The 20,634-nt window shown below is 41.7% G+C and overlaps 1 protein-coding gene across 1 annotated transcript in view; it reads right to left on the minus strand.

Annotated features, from left to right (window-relative positions):
- si:ch211-250c4.3 (uncharacterized protein LOC100535981 homolog) overlaps positions 1 to 20,634 on the minus strand; it is a 32,262-nt gene that overhangs the window by 4,488 nt on the left and 7,140 nt on the right. Inside the window, exons 2-6 of the mRNA XM_035172876.2 lie at positions 15,196 to 16,022; positions 8,432 to 8,593; positions 5,745 to 5,907; positions 2,662 to 2,789; positions 595 to 716 (exon numbers count right to left, since the gene is read on the minus strand). Coding sequence (XP_035028767.2) covers positions 595 to 716; positions 2,662 to 2,789; positions 5,745 to 5,907; positions 8,432 to 8,593; positions 15,196 to 16,022 — 1,402 coding nt within the window. The remainder of the gene's footprint in view (positions 1 to 594; positions 717 to 2,661; positions 2,790 to 5,744; positions 5,908 to 8,431; positions 8,594 to 15,195; positions 16,023 to 20,634) is intronic.

Consider the following 20,634-nt stretch of genomic DNA (forward strand, 5'->3'; position numbering starts at 1 on the left):
TAGTCTTCAAAACATGCTGCCATTAATGCAACTGCAAAAATAGTGTATATGATGCAAGAAGTAATACAATCTCATTGTTTTCCAGCTTGTAAAATGGTTAGATCTGGGGGGGGTTTTCAATGGTGACCGAAGAAATGACCCCGCATGGCCTGGTAATACATTGTAATATTCAATGTTTGGCAGCACAAAGGGATAGAGCTCTACAGCAAATCAGATTGTGTGCATGCACACAGTTCTGAGCCAGTTAAGTCCAGGATTTTCAGTTCACGTTGCAGTTAATCCTAAAGGAGCATTTCCTCAAACACACAAAGCTGCAAGAATGCTGTTGCTCAAAATATCATTGCATAGCATTAAGATTTTCCTTCAGTGGAAGCTAAGTGGCTTCGACCAAACCAGGAAAAACTTTAGTGGAAAAAAGCAATCTCTTAAAACACATGACAGGTAATCTTCTATTTTTCATAGAATAACAATGAATTTGTATAAAGAAGTTAAGTAAGAAAAAGTACTCAAACACCAGAAAGTCACAGTTGTATTGATATGGTCAAGTTTACAGAGAATAAGGGGCTCAAAGTTGGAATGTGGTGTGCTCCTCACCTGTAGAGTTGTGGGCAGGACATCTTCAGTGAGGCCGAGGTCAGTCCCAGCCTGCTCTGGTTCCTCGTCTTAGTTTTCCTCACCAGGTCTTTGACTCGGCCCCAGGTGTAGTTTTCACTCAGCTGCAACCAAAGACATACAAGAAGAAACCTTTATATGAACATAACTTTGAGTAAGAGCTCAAGTTTTATTCTATTAGCGTCACCCTCATTAGATCTGAGGGCAGGAGGTTGATCTTTAGCTTGTAGAAGAAGAGAAAAAAAAGAAAAAGCAGGGGTCAAATCTTGAGAAAGAAAATACTACAGTGCTCTATGGGCGCCACGTCTTGGTGTATCAGGGCCCTGGGGCCCTTAACATTGACAGGTCTATTAGATTAATATACTGAGGTTTTCTATGGAGTGTTTTTACTTTTAGAAAAAATCATTTCAAGTAATTTTCAGGTTTTTTATCTTTGAGTACTGCCGTTGATGCTTTGTTCTTAATGTGAGACTTCTACTTATAAGAAGCTCTACAGATTTCCTTTAGTGCTGTCTGAAAGAGACAACCACAGTGCTGAGGAATCTGGAAGTGATGATGAGGGTCAGACTAATGTGCTGGAGGGACAGTGTTAGTCTATCCTCTGGTACTGTTGAGAGAAAAGATCCAGCAAAAAGACAAACAACTGCCATAAACATTAAACATTGGGTCCGTGGGATTCCCACCGGCGCTGAAAAGCTTAATCCAATGTTTGCTGCTGCTGATATGTGAGATGAGATCCTGCCTGTTTGTTCATGTTAACCATTGTTAATGAGTGAAGTTCCATAGCAAGGTTCTACAATGACAACTGCACCAACAACTTTATTCACGAATGAAGACAATGAGGAAGTTAAAGGCTTTGGAAAAAGCTGGCAATTGGACATGGAATTGAAATGTATTCATCTAAAGTTTGGAAAGACAAAAAAAATAAGCTAAATACAAGAGGTGTTGTGTTTGGAGCAGCATCTCCTTCCTGCTACTTTAGTTGCTGTCGGTTCCCACAGCTGAGGCCAACGCTGAGGGAGAATCACTGCTCCACAACCCGAAGAAGTACTTCATTCATCATGTTTCATCAGTGAGTGTGCCATGCACACAGTAAACAGAGGATGTGGATGTTGGGAAACTTTATCTTGCACCCGACAGAAAGAGGCACCAAGCAGGATGCAAATATCTTTGCTTTCAGACCAACTAATGTGTCCTTTTCCCATCCAGTGCTCATGTTGTTTAAACAGCAAATACACTGGCACCCATCTGAGGTCTTGGTCCTCAAATAAGATGTGGTCAGGCACACTGATATGTTCAAGCAAGGGAAAGCAGAGGAATAATGTAAATGACCAACACAAACTGGAACACTGAAGTCTATGTTTTGTTTAGGTCACCAAGACATTAACATGCACCTGCACAGGCAGGTGGACTACACGTGCACACGCTGCTGCTTACACACACAGATGGTCTGCTCATGTACAAAGTAAAACCATTTCCTCTGCGGAGAGGAATTCCTCTTTACTACCCAACAGATCTGACAAAGTGCAAGTGCAGCTGGCTTTCAAAGGGAATAGAGGATGGCATTCTGATGCTCACTCTGGTTTATTGCATGCCATGCCCAAAACACACCCGTGATTAATGAAGAGACCACAACCCTTTTGGATCATGTGCCTGGCGCAGATACTTTGTTTCCACTGTTAGACTAGGATAAGTGAATTTGGACACGTCCTAATTGCACTTTATACCATAATCTTAGATCACTACTATAGAGCCTGCAGACATGTGCAACACCCCCCCATTCTCATGAATAATAATCTGAGCGGTGAAGGCATCCTTTGATAGCATCGCAATCAGTGTTTAAAGAGATTCATTTTCAAAGAAAGACAGTCAATGGTCACAGAAGTCATATTTGTTTTAAATGCTGACTGTATTACTGCAGGTTCCTTAATACTGACAGTACTTGGCCTCTTTATGAACAGGTCCTTTGTATTAGAAAAACATGGATTACCCACTGATAGAATGAATTTCCTTGTTGCAGTGGGCCTATAACATGTGCACATGACTCACCCTGCGCTGGGGGATGGAGAGCCCTTCGGTGCTGTCCCCGAGGAAGCGTTCCTCCCCCTCAGTGTAACTCCTTCGGTTCAAGCCTCTCCTCCAGAGCGGGACGGGTGTCAAACCCTCACTCCACAAGTCTGAAACACAAATCACAAACATGGAGCATTAACAATGTGTGCGTGGGAGAGTTTTCTTGGGTGAGGCAGTTCATTCCTTTTACAGTTTTTTTGTAGTGCATTCAACTGCTTCTGAGAGACACATGTCTACCAGACGCCCCTAAGTATGAACTTTGTACTGTTTTTATATTTGCACTTTGCTGAGAGGGAAACACTGAAGTGTTTGATGAAACATTAGATTTCAGGTACATATATTTTCTTGAAGCAAATGTAATTGCCTCTTTTTGTTTTGCACAAATCTTTAAATGTCAAAGTGGCTTTGTATCCTCATTATGATGAGTTCTGATTTATTGTATTATCAGTCAATGGCAATTAAATATAGTTCTCTTTTACAGACACCAAAAATTGGTATTTGCCAGCGAAACCCTTATTATTTTATCACCAATGTTCTGTGTATCCTCATTTCCTCAACCATATTTTCTGTTACAATGAGTAATACCTAAACATTATTTTATCAGGGCTGTGCACTTTTTCACATTAGACCTTTTGACTTGTCACAGTAGGAAAGGGTGAGATGTTCCCGGCTACAGTAAATATGGTATGTTGTATTCAAGAATCCCATTCATTTTACGTTTCACAGCTTTTCTTTTCCTGTGTTTAGGGTCTGTGATCAACAAGTCTGAACTTGTTGAAAACAGCAAACAAACTGAAAACAGCTGTTTGCTGTGTTTGATGAGGCCCTAATTTCCAAACCTGCATACCAGAGGCTTGACCCAGTTCAGTCTATGAACACCACTATAAAAGCCAGTTTCAGTCAAGTAGGGGCAAGGCATGTACACACTGTAAATGGTCACTGTGACTTAATTACAGTTTTCAAAGCTGTATGTTGCACGTTGGTGAGGTGAAGTGTTCATGTGCTAGAGGCCTGCTGAGGGGGGAGTGAGAGCTGTTATGACAGACTGTGATAGAAATCAGCACAGGCCTGTTTTTTTGTTTTTGTTCATCCCACTCCCACTTCTCTCATTAACATGTAAACACCACCACCACCTCTATCACATGGACTCACAGTTCCTGCTGCCCCTGGCACCATGTTTTTTGGTGTATATACATTTATACAATACAAACTTGGAATGATCCTCTGTGAATTGCCTTTTCCACCCAAACCTTAACCCTCCAGTTCCACAAACCAAACAGAAACCATCTTCTCTTTTTCACTGTCTCTCACTCAACAATTTATCCTTTTGTTTCTGTGGAAAAAGTCCCAAACCATCTGTGGATGGTATATGACAATGAAGCTCAACGCCACAGTACAACACTTAACCAAGACAAAGAAGAACTCTCCACTTTTAAGAACCCAATCAGGGCCCCCCCTTCTCCCCTTACGTCTAAGCCTCTCCTCCAGATCCCGTTTCCTGTCCATCAGAGGAAGAACCGAGGCATTCCAGAGTCCATGGGACATCATGTGTTCCCGTCAGGATGCCAGGAATTCCGCCTTGGTCTCGCTCGAGTCATAATTTCATCTTCCCTGCGGGACTGCCGAGCTGTCGCTCACCACCGCTCTCTCAAGCAGCTCCGAAAAAAAACACACCGCGAATGATAACGTTTGGTGGGGGAGATGGCCGTGTTCCCGAAATGACCAACATCACCTGGAGCGTGGGTCTGATGACAAGGTAAACACTGAGGCAGAAAAACATGTGAGGTCGCTCCAGGGTCAGGATGTGAAACTCTATCACTACTGAAGCTTTTTTAAAGGGAATAGCTGTTAGATCCATTTCAACAGTGTCAGACTGAAAGGAATATGTGGGTGTGCGTGTGTGTATTTGTTAACACATCCCACTGGAGCAGGTTATTAACTGCTGATCCTACTAGTAATTAAATGCTAAATGTTAATTAAGGGTTAGTTTCACTGACCTCCAGGGCATTCAGCTGCGTATCATAGACTCAGACCAAACAGGACTGTGTGTCTCAGAGAAACACAATCTATGACTCTGATGGGTCCAGTCCACCAAACAATTAATTTGTCAGAATACTGTATCTCTCTAGGCTGACACAGGCCCAGAACTCCAGTGTGTATTCACTTATCCCATCAAACTGCTCTCTCTACACTTCCAACCTCACATTCATCTCTGCAGTTCTTAGCACTGCTTGTTGGTTTGTACTCCCTCAGACACACCATAATCTGTCATCCAACTTTAAATCTTCTGTTACTGAGGCATAACTCCATCCACACAACTGTGGTGAATGCCTTGAGTGCTTGTCAGATAAACTAGCAGTCATCTTTCTTTCTCTGAGGAGGGTTTCGGAAGAGCTGCGTCAGACACTTCCCCAAACTGACAATCCAACAGTCACCCCTGTACGCAGAGAGCTACCCACCGTGAAAGAGTGAGCTCTCTCCCTGTTTCTTTTTGTGTGAACTACTGCATGCAATATCACAAATGACTTTGGGGAAAGACTGTCTGGGTGTTATTATCCCTATTTGTACACTTAATCGCATCAAAATGACAAAAGAAAGAGAATGTTTGAGTAAAGGTTACACAGCAGTGTGATGCAGCCACGGGGGGAAGTATTTTTAGAGTTTGCAGAGTGTAGTCATTCAGAACCAGGAGAAACATTCACCTTTAGATGACGTGTGCTTCACCCTTTACCTTTATTTTCTCTTTCAAACGAATTTGACTAAACATAGGGGTTTGTTTACAATGTGACCAACTCACTGCTCTCTTTTTGTTAGTTTCACTAGTCACTAGTTCCTAGATCTCAGACCTTTACTTTGAGTTTGGTGTAATTACCAACAGGAATGAGACCATTAGACTTGTTCAATAATGTCTGCGCCATCAAGCACAACTGTAGTGCTACTAATATTCCTCACAGACTGTACACAGAGGAAAGGGGTTGGCTTTTAGGAACACACTAATTGAGACAAATATCGAATTTCTCACCCTGAAGATGGTTTGTTACTGCAAATGAAATCTGTGTTACCTCTTGTGGTTGGTATGAGAGGGTGCTGGGTGACCTCGGGGATGGTGGACAGGTCGGAGAGGGTTCCACTGGGTGACAAACACTCACTTCTGGAGTGTCTCTTCTGAACGTGCTGGAAGCTGAGGCTGGCGGCTCCACAGCAGCAGTGCTGGTTGAAAAAGTCCTGTTCGGAGACACAGCACGAGCAAGCCGACATGAACAAAAACAGCTAATCATGATATTTTTTTACTTAGGAATGAGTACTTTGTGAAGGAAAGTGGTCTCAGAGGGGGAAAAAGCTACTTAATGCACATAATTATTATTTTGTGTTCATAAAATACTAATAAGCTTAGAGCTCAGAGCCAAAATGAGCCTTTGTCCTACAGAAAAGAAATGACTGCTTGAAATTTGGAGAGAAAATAGCATGTCTGTGTGTGTGTGTGTGTGTGTGTGTGTGCGCGTGTGTCAGTGCACTGTATGTTCATCCTGTGAAAAAAGAACAATACAAATGACTGGGTCATTGTATGACTGAGTCATCCCAGAGTCGGTCAAATTGAAGTTCACATCCTTCCACACAAACGAGAAGGAAATTACGTGAGGACATCACTGCTATAAAAATCTCATAATAGTGAAAACAGTATAAATGAGCAGTGACACGTGGAGAAGATTAGAGGCAAGAGATGATACTTCTTTTTTCTTTTCTCTCCTGTTGTATGAAATAATGTTTTGACTGGAGTCGCCCAAAAGAAGAATAATATATAAAGTCATTTCTTAATATCCTAATTTTTGTCTAAACATTTCTCTTTCCCCGCTCTGCTTACTCTAACCTCTCTCACCTTTCCCCTGCTGTGGAGGTTCTAATGGGCCTCTAGATCAACACAGCCAAGTGCACATCAGCCCACACACACACACACACACACACACACACACACACCCACACACACACACACACACACACACACACACACACACACACACACACACACACACACACACACGCACATGTTTTCACTCCTGATATCAACACAGTTTTCTTACATAACCACTGCTCATTTATATTCTACAAGAGCATAGGGGAAGATGACGGCACGCCACAGTCATGCCTCATCATTTTTCTTTTTGTTAAACCTCCAGGTATTCTGGGTTTGACCACAAAGGCCCTGCCTGAGTTTTAGTATATGTGCTGGAGACATAGGAGAAGGGACATGAGAAAGTTTAATGTTGTATCTATTTATTTGAATCTAAGATCATTATTTCTTTAATTGGTCAGAGCAACTACAATTTGTATTTGTAAATCTCAGCTGTACTTTGTGTTTTGTCAAACAAATACTGGCAAGCCACTGTCCAAACAAAGATGGTGAACATGGGGAATTTAATATGTGCCTGGCACATTAACCTTTAGCTACCAGTGTCTGTGACTCTCATGGCAGCAGGCTGTTAGTCTTGCTTTATTTCAGGATTTTCCACAGCATCTATACTTCACCTTTTCCCTTAAATTGAGTGAGAGGCATTCATGCTGTGCACTGAGCTAAGAGGGAAAAATGTATGTTGAAATCTGCAATACCTCATTTTCTGTGTTTCTAACTATTGTCACTTCTATTTTCAAGTGTAGAGCAGTCACTGCTTTTTGCTTGGCCTCTTCCTGCCTTCATGTATCCAGCTGTGATAGTGGTGCTGATGTGAATGCTGCACCAGATCAGTGTGTGAAAGGTCCATTCAGAGCTCAGACAGTGCAGCAACTCAGGCCGCTCTCCTCTTCTTTTGATGTGTTACCGTTGTCTCAAGTCGTGGATTTGCCACTGAGAATATCACAGCAGGGAATCAGACATAAAAAGGCTTGGGAGAGTAGCCGGTGTGGTCCATCATATTCAGGCATTTTTCAGTCTCGATGTGGATGAAGACCTATTTCACATTATTTATTTCATCTTATCTACATTTACAATATGGAACATGAATGTTATATATTGCTCCAGAGTTGGCTTAAAGCTACTCTGTAATGTAAAGGTATATTTTTTTTATAAAGGGTGCTTGTATGAATGAAATACGTGACACTGAGTCCTCCCTTTCTTCTTTTCTCTCTGTCCGTCTCTTTGGCTTGGTTTCTTTGAAAGCTTTGAAGTCCTGGACTCCTGCTGGCTTCATCCACTGCTCCAGTGTTCAGCTGTTCCGGCCTCTAAACCCAAAACTGACTGCACCAGTGTCTGTCTCAGGATTTCTGAATTTCCTATTGTGCCAAGGTCTTTAACAATGAATCCTCTTGTTTAGAGATCCCTGTATATGATAGATTACAATACAGCCCATAAATCACACTGGAATTCTGTTGAGCAGTAAGTGCTGACTGGTTCTAGGTAAAACATAAATGTAAGCACGATGGAAGAAAACTCTGTATGTTGAAGAAAGATATTTTTTCAGTATTTTCAACCACTAGTTACAGCGCTCTTAAGAAAACAAAAAATGTTGGTGTCAGTGACCTTATATGTGTGTATTTGGAAAGTGACCTTGTTCTCATGTGTATATTTGAAAATGTACATCTCTCAAACTCTGCACATCTAGTTTGTGACACAGGCTTTCAGATGTAATTTTAAGACCAAGCTGAGATAAGCAGGTAAACCATGAACAGGGGTGACGCCCCAGGACGGCAGTGCTCTTGCTTGTTCATATTAGACCTCTACCCTGAGAATAAAACAAGTGAAAGAACATCCACTCACCTCTTTGGTCTTTGTCATCCTGCTGTCTTTTTCCAGACCACAGATCTGCCTCTGCAGCCGGAGGTTGGTCTCCTGCAGCTGGCCGATCTTCTCGATGAGCTGGCAGATGTGCTCCAGGTAACCAAGGCCTGAACCCAAAGGGTTGGAACTCACATCCTGTGCCTGTGATAAACAAAAGGCATGCAAGTTAGTCAAGTTATCAGGAATAAGCTAGAACAATGAATTATTCCCCTTCTGGAATTGCATTGTACATTTTGTAAGTATACAGTATGTAAACCTGCACTGGGGTTTTCACTGACCCTGCCTGGGTAAGTAAGCCAGTAGCAAGTGACTTTAAACCAGATGTTACACTTGGTGCTGTGGTTGAACAGCTGGTCTATGAGCGCACATTTAAAAATAGCTCTTGCTTGACCTGCTCTAGGTAAATATATGTTTTGGTGTAGCTTGTTTTATGCCTCCTGAAAAGCATTCCACTACTTCTGTCTGATAATTTCAACCAACGAACAAAGATAAACAATAAAAACAGAATATGTCTCTGTGCTACTGTGTCATAACACAGTCAAAACAGACATTTCATTGATTTCTGCTTCCAACTCATATAAGGAGTAAAATAAATGTAATTTTAATAGAGATGTTCCAGGATTAAATTGGCTTATGTTTTAGTGCATCATGAAGAATCCAATTCCCAGGAGGTGCAGATGTTCACGTTTTTCAGCTAAATGAAAAAAGGAAATTTTGAGCAAATATTTATCCATTCGTCAACATTCCTAAAAGGGTCCCAACAAAAGCAGGATGTGAGCTCAGGTCAGGGTCTTTCTACCCTCTTTCCTGTGCTGCTCACACTGAAACTCCAGTCAGGCAACTGGGAGGCGTGATGGAAACACTGGCCAAACAATGGGCCAGCAGCCACAACATGCTGGAGGACTGACATCACTCATTTCCTCTGAGGCACAAACCTTCTGCAGGTCACACAGGCTCTTGACCATGAACCCGTTCCCACATGGCACCTTGGATACTTTTGATTGCTCTAGTAATAAATGCTGTGACATATTTAACATAAAACTTTGAAATGTTACTTTGAATTTTCTGGAATTTTTATTTTGTGCAAAATTGGTATTATTCATTAGTCATTAGTATTAGTCATTGATAATAGGTCAAATCATTGTAAATAATATGAATGGGTTGACTCGTGGAAAACAATGCTACAATGTATCACCAAACTCTACAGTTCTTTTTAAAGCTTTTTTAGCTTCATCTTCTAGCTCGTTGTTTTGCTTTTATAGCCTGCGTCTGTACTGTTTTGGTTAGTTCTCACCACTCTTCTCAACCCTTTGTCCTTCAGAACCAGGCAGTGTTTCAGAGTAAAAAAACTGTGTACACTACCTGTTGAGCACCAAAGAACAGTCAAAGTCAGAGACATAAAAAATCATCTGGTCCAGAGCCACGTAAAATTCTGGGCAAGCTCAGATTTGACTAAACTATAATATCCACGAGGTTTTTGACACAAAATGCATGAGTCGGGTTCAAAGGGTTAACATAATATTTGGCAGGTGGATTTCCTCGTCTGTTGACTCCTCAGAACCTCTTTCCTTCATTCAGGCTACCAGGCCTCCAGTAGTTTATCAGTGGCTTATTTAGATAAGGCCCTCCAGGAGATGACCCTCACTTCCTCAGGGGTAGTTGTTGATGGGGGGGGGTTAGAGATTGGGGAGGGGTGGTCTATCAACAGAAGCTGCTTTGGTTGAGACTGTGACATTATCAGGGCTGAGACTGATCTTATCCATAGCCCCACAGAGACCAGTGAGTGATCCACGGCCGGGAAGAGAGTGGGATTCAGGAATGCCCTCTTTTGTGTGCACAGGCCAATTTTAAAGAGTAGAAACACACGCAAACAAACACACACACACACACACACACACACACACACACACACACACACACACACACACACACACACACACACACACACACACCCTGCTGCACTTCCTCGGGTTTCCGCTGATCCCATGAGTCAAGGGGCAATAACTTCTAACACGAGAGTATGACTGCTTGTGAAAAGTTGCGTGTATAACACAAGAATGAATAATTCTAGAGAGATGCAGTGAGTTCCGGTGCGTGCTTGATTTGGCACGAAACATTGGATGCAGTATTGTTTGAGGAGAGCATTAGTGGCTGACGTCAGTTCAAGAATCTCATATGAGGAAGATTAATGAAGCCCTGTGAGTGGGAAGGATCCCCTGCTTCTTCTAATCATCTATATCCGTTGTAATCTGAGGGTCGAGAAAAAATAAGTGAAACCTTTGTAATTACCTGCAGTTGTATGTATAATATATTTTTAAAATGTGGTTTCATCTTTATTTATTATGAACAAACCAATTTTAACATTTCCAAAAACTCACTGTATTGTTCCTTCGATTGTTCCTTCGAACATTCACAGGAGGTGAATGCCTGGGCTGAAAGAACTAATCACAAAAGCTATTTGGAGACAGACGTTAACAGCCATTGTGTCGAATCAATGGAACAGGATTGACAGTTGTGTTACAGATACTTTGACTTAATTCTAAAACATATGTGACACTCCCAAAAAGGCATTAGGAACCTTGATTTGCAAAAAGACACATTTAAAGACCTGCAGTGATTAATTGTTGATTTACATCAAGCTGAAAATGACTACAAAGTGATCTTGATGAGTTTAGACAAACTCTCCACAGATGGGGATGATGTATTTCTGTAGGTACCCTCCCTGGAAGTGGAAAACCAGCTAAGATAACTCCAAAGGCACAAGGGGGATTGGTCACTGAGGTGAAGATTCCCAGAGTAACCAGTGGAGCTTGCTTGCATCTCTACCACACGCAAATCACCTCGAGGCCAGTGGGAATGAGAGATCGTTGGTTTTGGAAAGTCACCTAGCGCGGTTTGAGGAGAGTTTTGATGCTATACACTCATTGATCAAGCAATTTGGGCAGAGTATGAAGGGTATGAGTATTCAACAAGTTTACCTATAAATCAATTGATTTATAGGTAAACTGGCCCCGAATCAGATAGGTTATGTAATCCCTAAAGCAAGTTCTGGGTCAACTCCAGGTTCTTTTCCCAGTTGGAAATGCCTGGAAGTACCTTCAAAGGAGTCCTTTAGGCAGATGCCCAAGCCACCCCAGCTTCCTTCAACTGTAAGGAGCAGTGTTTCCGCCAGGTGGATGTCTGAAATTTGACTGTGACATACCCAGTCAAGTTATTTATTTTTCTCTCTCTATGGCTACGAAGACTATAACAGGTTTCACTGTTACCATTGTCTTATGATTTCGTTTTTTCCCTCTTTCACATTTGAAACAAGAGCAAGAGCAGTGAAAACATCCAAGATCCCTATGGAAAAGGAACCTCTTCTGCCCCTCCCCTGTAGATGTTCCCATTATCTTTCTCGCATTCAAAATACTTTCCTAAACATGACAGTGCTGGATAGGAATGAAGCACCAGATGTGTGTGGAAGGAATAGGGAGGAAGGTACATGCAGGTCACGTACGCCGCTTCTCCCAGCGAGACACCAGTCTTTTCAGCACACACGCAGATAGTGTTTCTGCCTCACTTTGATGCAGTTTATCTTTCACAGTAGTCAGGCAGGAACTGGAAGACATTGTGAGCTGCTGTTGTTCTTTTGAATTTGGCACCTGACTAATTTACTGGAGTTTTGATGATAAATGTATAGGTTTTAGCCACATTTTTTTTTGGTAGTATTTTTAAGAACTACAATCTTTTTGTCTGTGAATTATAAAATGCAAGGTTAGATTGTTGAAGTTGATTTTGGGGGATTTTTTTCTGGCACTATATAGCACATAAATTCCACCCTGATGATTTAGACTCTCAAATACAATGGTGAAAATTAAATATAGTATAAATGGGATTTGTGAGTTTTGCTTTGCCTGAGACGAGTGCAGCTAAAAGGTGCTGCAAATTGTTCCCTGTTGTTGTGTATTAAAATGCACCCTATAGTTGAAACTGCTGAAGCCTCACAGTAACTTCAGCTGAACTTTAACGATCTAATGTTTGCATTTTTGCATTTTCATTTTCATCTTTCCTTGAAGGAATGTAATACTTGACTGAAGACCGAAGAAAAACAAGGAGAGAAGTTTGAACCCTGTCGTCTCTCTCACCTCTGCATTCCTCACCAAACACTGTGTGAAGTGGGTGTTACAGAAAGCACGTCTGTAGCAGCAGCACTGTGCCCTTAGATGGTTGACGGCCTACATTAAATCTGCACTCATTCCTACCAATAACCTACTGAACCCATAAACACGAACGGTTCATGTTCACACTTGTGTTGTGCAGCTGAGGAATTCAAGTAAACCAGAAGCGTCCAGGCTTCAGATTTTAATTACATTTCACACTAGCACTGATGAAGTATGCTTTGAAAATGAATACCAAGTGTGAGATCAAACACGCAGCTAAACAGGTCCATATGATCACTATTAATGCCTGATGTTGGAAATATGACAGTATGCACTAGACATCCACAGCATCTGAGCCTTGAGATTTTCAGATTATAAAATCCATTCTTGTTCTTTCTAATGACAGACAAAGGAGCAGAGTTGAAGGGAGAGAGAAGGCATGTGGGTGAACACAGAGAAAGTCTGTAATGTTCACATATTTGAATCCAGCATCCCTCTGAGGCCGACTACAGAGTCCCATTTAGCAGGGGAAGGGATTACATTATTAGCAGTGGTGATAAGTGATGATTATAACGTTTGGGGCCACACCACCATGCTGCCTGTCAGCAATGCACTCCTAGGGTCTGGCATGCTGGGCTCCCAAAAGCTGCCGCTCACATGCCATTACTGTACCTCACAAGGGCCCCAGGGACCTATCAAAGAGCCTTTATCTGGGTAAAAATGTGAGTAATTCGAGATATTTGACACCTATTTGATGCATCCAGGTTGGCCGCCAAGCGCAGGGCTTGGAAAACAGGGAGGGTCCAGATGAGAGGAGCCGGCGGCGGGCGACAGTATCGCTAGAAAAAATCTCCGTCCCCCAGCACAGATGAACAGGTGCTGTATGACATGCGGGTCCTGAAGAAAGCGGCCACGCACTGTAACACATGCCCCTCCCGACCACACTGCCTCTGTCTCGCAGAAGGCTCTCATGTTTTGGTGCCGGCAGAAATAAAAGCCTTGTCTCCAGAAAGGCCTTTGGGGTCTATGTTGTTTTATAAGAAGGGAAAAATGCTATTCCATAGTCGTGATGCACAATTATTTGACAGAAGTGAAGGTTTTAACGGATAGAATATTAAGTTATTAAGTTTTACCAAGTGCCAAATGTTGTACTTTTAAATTATGTTATCTTTTAGGAATAGAGTTGATTAAAATGTACATTAAACCTTCATTTAGTATCTTTTCTACAGTTACTTCTCCAGGTGAAAATTGAAGGCTGCACTGGCCTGTCATTCTAACAGCAGCCGATAATGAAAGACAGTCTCAAGACTTGACTCTGATGTTTTCAGGAACTTCAAACAGGTGATTATGACTTTGCAGCTTCCACAGATGTCAGGTGCTCTCTCTGTAGAGCCCACTTTGTTCTCTCCTTTTGGATGTGAATAAGAAAATGCCTCTCTTTTTTTCCTGTAACATGAATGAGGCATGCCCGCACAGGTCCTTATGAATGAGTACAGTCACTGTTTGTCATGTCCTTGGCACAGGAAGACATAAAAGCACAGACACAGCTTCACAGCTACATTCATTTTGTTCACCTCGTAACTTGAAGAGAATATCTGACAAATTGAAGGGCCCCCATGTGTGAATCACACCAATAAACATGCTCTAGAAACTGCACTGACTCTCTGAACCCTTATTCAGTTGCAGTAATGCAATTACCTGGAGCCATAGAGGCTGGAAAGGTTTGAAGTTTAACATGATAGAGGCCAGAAAAGGGATTTTCCTCAAGTATGAGCACACACACACACACGCACGCACGCACGCACACACACACACACACACACACACACACACACAGAGAAGTGTATTGTCCGGTAGTGTTTGACTCTGTGAAGCTGTTTTCAGTGTTTGAAGTGCAGTGTTTCATCCTGAAATCACTAGAGGTGACAACATCTATGTAAGAGTGTGCTTCGATGGAAAGTATTTCTAAAGCTTCCCATGTTTTGATGGAAAGGTATTCAGATTTATTGGCAGGGGTAAATTCACCCTGGACGTCATGAGTTGAGGCAAAAATGTAGCTGTAGGAGTTGAAAAGGGTCCAGAGGAAAACAAGAGGAAATATTGGAGAAGCACAGGGACACTCTGTACTACAGCACAATTGATTACTGTCCAGAAAAGCTAAATGTACATTTGACATAATTTAGAAATTCCTGCTTATTTTCATGACCACATTAGTTCTTAAATAACCACAAGTCATGCAAATCAAGTGAAAGGACAATTTGCCTTTACACTCAATCTGAATCTTGTCTGCTCCATATCAAATTACGCTATTACGTGTGATATTGGATGCACAAATGTTTTATCCTAAAAATGTTGAGGTGAACATCTTAAGAGTAGAAGTGCTCCCTGGGGTGGATGCAGGCTTTGCCAGAAATATTACGTAGCTTATCCCATCTGGCCTTGGAACATGTCTTGCTACCAAGGCAGTGCTGGAGGATTTGGCTAGGGAGAAGAACATCTGGGCTACCTTGCTTACTGTGCTTAACTCTCTTTACCTGCCTCAGTATGTGCAGAAAATGGATGGATAAATTCATGGATGTTTAGACATGTTGTTTTTCTTACCTCACTAAGTCTGCAGCATTCATCCATGTACTCCTCCAGGCTGTCGCTGGTGGCACTCCTCCTTATAGGCTCTGACTGTAAGTCACAGCCCAACATGTCATCACAGGTTCCTGTTGAGAGTTGATTACCAGGCCTCATATCCTCTGAGCAGGTCCTCTCAGTTACTGCCCTGGTCTCCTCAAGCTGTTCAGACAGCTCATCTCCTTCAGGACTATCTCCTGAAGCCCTACTCTGGTCTCTATCCACATCCTTATCCATGTGAAGTTCTGCTGTCACAGCTGAAGAACAGAGTTCTTCTGAGTGTATGAACACACTGTCCTGAGTATTCACTGTTGTACCCAAACTGTTATCCACCGAGTCCTCTGCCTGTTTAATCTCAGAGCTCTGTGCATGTCTGACTAGTTTATCAGGGAGAGTGGTAGTGTCAGAGTTTAAGTTGCAAGAGGAATCGCAGGAGGACTCTCGACTGTGAACCACAAAGCTCTGCTCGGAGCCTGTTGGGGTGGATGGAGAGTTAGCGCCACTTGGAAGATCCACTCCAGAGTCCTCTGATTCAAACTTGTATAACCTCGGCAGCTGAGAGTCTGAGAAATGGGCAGGCAGGTAGTCTGAGCTGGTTTCCATCTGAGGCTGTCCAGACTTATCGAGGTGGGGATTCACCTCAGGGGCTTTGGTGAGATCCGATAGGTCCTGTTCAGAATCTGATACTGTAGACATTGTGGACGTAGAGTCACCAGACATCAGGAGCTTCTCATGGAAGTTACTGATGAGCTTCATTTTCGTCAGGACAACCTCGCTATCCAAAACTGCATCTCTGTCTCCTTTCCCTTCAAAACAGATAAAGAAAGAAAGATTTATTTTAGCTGTGTCATCTGAGTCAGTCCATCAGCATGACACTTTTATAATATGGTTTGACACCCCTATGGCCAAGGTTTGGTTCATTTCTTACCCAGTAAGAGTTGGGTAGGCAAAGGTCGTGGCTTAAAATATCTTCTTGAATAAGATTTGGGTACTTTCACTGTCATTGTTATAAATGTGGTTTGAGTTCAAAGAAACCAACATATAAAACATGAAACAACCAGCATTCACTCAAGTTAAAGTCCCAGACGATACACCCCTTATTATTCTCTGTTGACTCCCCAGAGACAAGCATCAAATTCTTAAGGTCTTTGCTCATGAACATACAATTTTGTCATTTTTCTTTACTGAAGAGACTGGATTGCCAAGTTGTATCGTTATCACATAGCCTCAAATGTCTCGAATACATCTCAAACGAAACAAAAGGCCTTGAAATACCTGAGCTTAAGCTGAAATCTAGTGTTCATTGGGGTTGCCAGAGTGTGGATTTGCTTGACTTATAATAGCCACTTTATATAATAGCTGGCCACTGTACAACTATAATTGATTTTAAGGGCTTTTTTTAAGAAAAGACTGTAGACATGCTGGTATTTCAACCATTCTGTCAGTTGACATGTGCTGGGTTGGATCCAATCTTTTGACCATCAATGGCCCTTATGTACAATCACATAGTACATCTACAGTGATATAACTGGAGTGAAACGAGGGGACTGACGTTTATGTAATCCTTCTATTTGACTCGAATACCACAGGATCGGTACAATTTGTCATTGTATTCGACCTGAATGTGCAGCTTTGATCTGAAGCTTTGGTTAAGACCATGACAGGGAGCAGTCATATGTATCCTCTCCTCTTTCTCCGTGTGGGCAATTTGATACATCTAGCTGTCAGTCAAATTACATTTTCCTTCCTTCCATCCTTTGAATCTTAAGGGCAGAGACAAAAACGCATTCTCTCTTTCCCCCCAAAGGAGATGCAGGGGCCCTGATTAAGCTTGAGGGTTGCTAGCAAATACTTGGAATAAACCAGCAACTAAGCGCCATTTTTGAAAGAATGTAATTCTAGAGTGTTAGATCACACTCCAGCAATAGGGGAGGTTGGATGCCTTCCTGCAGGGTGAAGTGGAGATCTTGCCAAGGCAAATATGAGATTAACTTTTCTTTGAATCGGCGATACTTTTATCCTCTCTGAGCAGAAGTTTGAAGAAGGGAGTCCGAAGCATGTTGTGTGAATTTGAACAAAAGCAAAAGTCTTTGGCTCAGTCATAGTAGGCACGGCACAGCAGAAATAAACGTACACAGAGTTGTCATGCACATGTGTGCATGATGACCTCCTCTTCCTTCTGTGTGGTTTAATTAAGGCGGACAGGATGTTGAGATTGTGATGGGCAGAGGCCTTTCTGCATGATGCATGATTCACAGCTTAATAGTCAGAAACAGGATGTCAGCTGATTGGAAGTGATTTGAGGTTTTCTGACTTTGATTGTAATTTGGCACAACTGAAAATCTCAAAGTGAGAGATGGAATAGTTTGATCAAACTTGTTTTTAAAGGTTTATATACAGAAGCATTTCCTCCGAAAATATCTTGCTTTGATTTCAAAGTCCATCACTTAACAGAACAGCAACACACCCACAGTTCCCCGAAGAGGAGGAGCAGGAGGAGGGTATTCCAAGTGAAGTGAATTTAGTAAAAATGCAAATTTTGTTTGTTAACTTTTAGATCAGATCAGGGAAACTGGGTCTTCGTTTCTCGAAAGTGAGATCATGTCAACTGTGGGCGAGTTGCTCCAAAGATTAATATAAAAAAATTGACAATTCGTTTGAACCTAGAAACTTTTACTTGCAAATGAACAAAATCCCCGTGGCTGTTACTGGGTTAGACTATGATATTATTATCACAGTGATCTATATTTCCATCTTCTGCTGCCAACAACACTTTGCCTCCACAGCTGAATACATAAATGTTTTATCACACCAGCACAGAGATTGCAGCATTTTGGAAATTATTTCTCCATTCCAGGCTCTTTCTCTGCTGCTGTGTGTTTTTAAGATAAATACATATTGTCACAATGATCTTTCAGGCTCCATCGGATTATTCGTAGTAGTGGAGCTCCGTTAATTATAGAATTTTTCAAACTTGGTTCAAGACAAAAACAAAGTGTGAGGCATTTTTAAAGCTACAGTGTCCCTGTTGTCACACATGGATCATATGTGTCTAAAAGCACTTAACCCAAACTCTGGTCAATAAATGACCCAAAACAAATGATTATGTGTACATCAATTAAAAATAATCATAACCCTAATCCTTACAGCCCTTTTTCTATTTCTAGAAGCCTAATTATCGTCATTAATATAATATTATATTTTCAATGTACTAATAAAAAAAAAATCTTCTCTTTTAGCAATTGATTCCCAGTAGGATTTAAAACTGTCTTAACTAATGTATTTCCAATATAGTCAGTGTTGTGATTTGGTGAGCTCTTGTTGCAGTGTCGTGCTACATGAGGAAAACATAACTCCCAAAATAAATCCTCGTCCACGTAGGCTAGAAAACACATTTCCTGTTTTTGCTAAAAGCTGGGAAAAATAGTTCAAAGCATGTAACCGCATTTCCATTGTGGCTTCAGCTGGTCACAACTAAGGCGTATTGTTTTTCATAATTACCTCACTGTATTGAAACACTTGTGTATTTATGTCTTCACGAGCCTAAATTAGTGTTTACTGTCTCTTGAGCAGTACCTTCAAGCCACTCAGAGCCAGTGTTGTGTTCAGTGATTTACAGTCAAACAGTAGGCATGAAAAACAAGATCAGCTGACAGACGTAAGAGACCTATATGTTAATTATCTGTTAATTTATTTTCAGATTCTTGCCGTTGTCCCCAGAATACTTTTGCTCTGATGCATTTATACAAATGATTTTCAGACGTAGAACTGCTCAACAGTTTTCCTGGTTTGTTGTAAGTTCAGCAAAGGCTGTGGGCCCAGGCACAAAACCATGTGCGTAAGCTACATGTTATATTGAAATTAATTAATTAGCTAAAATTAGGAGACTCGCTCACTCAGGCCAAGTACATTTTTGTGGAGATTTCTACCAATAAAAAAAAAAGAGAAAATCTCTGTGTTTGCTGGTTTTCTCATCTCTGCAGAGAACCTCTAAGGGTCTGTGAGTAATCGTTGGGTTCTTGGTCAGCTCCCTGATAAAGGCCCTTCTTGTTTGGTTACTCAGTTTGGGTGGATCGGCACTTCAAGGAAGTTATGATGGTTCCAAACTTCTCCATTTCAAAGTCATTGATGTCACTGTTCCTGGGAAGAACTCAGAGCTTTAAAAAACTCTTATATAAAGTGTCCTGATCGATACCTCACCACAATTTTATCACTTAGTTCAATTCAGTTTAGTTCAATTTAGTTTATCATCAATGGATACCAGTTCACTTTAAGACAATGGAAATAAAGTTAACAGGATGCACCTGATTTCAGTTGACACACTTTGAGTTGAAACTCCAAGGGTCTAAAAACTCGACTTGTGACTCCATCCTGTCTTATTTATTTTCTTCCTGTACTGCCGGACCTGTGAATTTCCAGCAGACAGTACGGAGAGCAGCTTGACTTTAATTACACACTGAAGTCATCTCAGCCAACTCAGCCGTGTAATCTGACTCCTTGCTATTGTGATACAATCTCCGTCCTTCCCCACAATCCTCCCCACACAAACACCTTCAGCTGGACAGGTGTCGCCCTGATCCAGCTGTTCTCATACCTCCCAAACAACACAAACACATTTCTATCCTGTAATTGTCTCCGCAGGCTGACTCAGCCTATTTCCAGTCTCTGGGCTTGAGTAAGCCCCACAACATATAATTATTGACCTCCCCTCACCCTCTGCCTCGCCCCGAACTCATCCTAAAGCCTCATTACCGACTAACAAATGTCCTTGAGCCATTTCCCGGCATATTCTCATCACATTCCAGGCAGTCCGAGTGTTGTCATTCAACTCAGTGCCTCACAAGGTCAGAGTTTTCAGAACTAAAGGTGAGAAAGGAGAGTAAGTGGATTGCCCCGTTGCCCTCTCTCTTGCCTTGGGCTCAGTGTCAGTTAAGTCGGAAAAAGATGAGGAGGTTTTGGAGTCTTATTCTGCTCCTATTGCTGGAGTCAGATATTCCTGCTCCAGAAATTGTGGTGCACTTACAAAAGCAAACAAAAATGAAGCAAATCCAGGGACAATTCTGAAGGTTTTTTTACTGAGACCTGGGCCTTAGAATGCAGCTCATCTAATGGCCAATAGATGATGGTTCCAAAATACTAGTCATTTGTTTCCTTAAATAAATCCAAGGTAGCTGAGGCTCACATAAAAGAGAAGTTAAATATTAAGTGTATATCAGCAGACTGACATCACCCCTTGTGTCTGTGTTAAATATGGACCTAGAGTCAGGACATGTTTGGAGTAGCTTAGTGTAAAGACAGGAAGCAGGCAAAACTACTAGCTTGTCTCTATGACTCTAGTGAAAAATAGGCCTATCAACACCTGTAAAGCTCAGGCTCTATCCCAGCAGTGAAGTCCATCAACAGGAATGTAAAAACAAT

The sequence above is a fragment of the Hippoglossus stenolepis genome, chromosome 12 (assembly GCF_022539355.2).
Source record: "Hippoglossus stenolepis isolate QCI-W04-F060 chromosome 12, HSTE1.2, whole genome shotgun sequence".
Classification (NCBI taxonomy): domain Eukaryota; kingdom Metazoa; phylum Chordata; class Actinopteri; order Pleuronectiformes; family Pleuronectidae; genus Hippoglossus; species Hippoglossus stenolepis.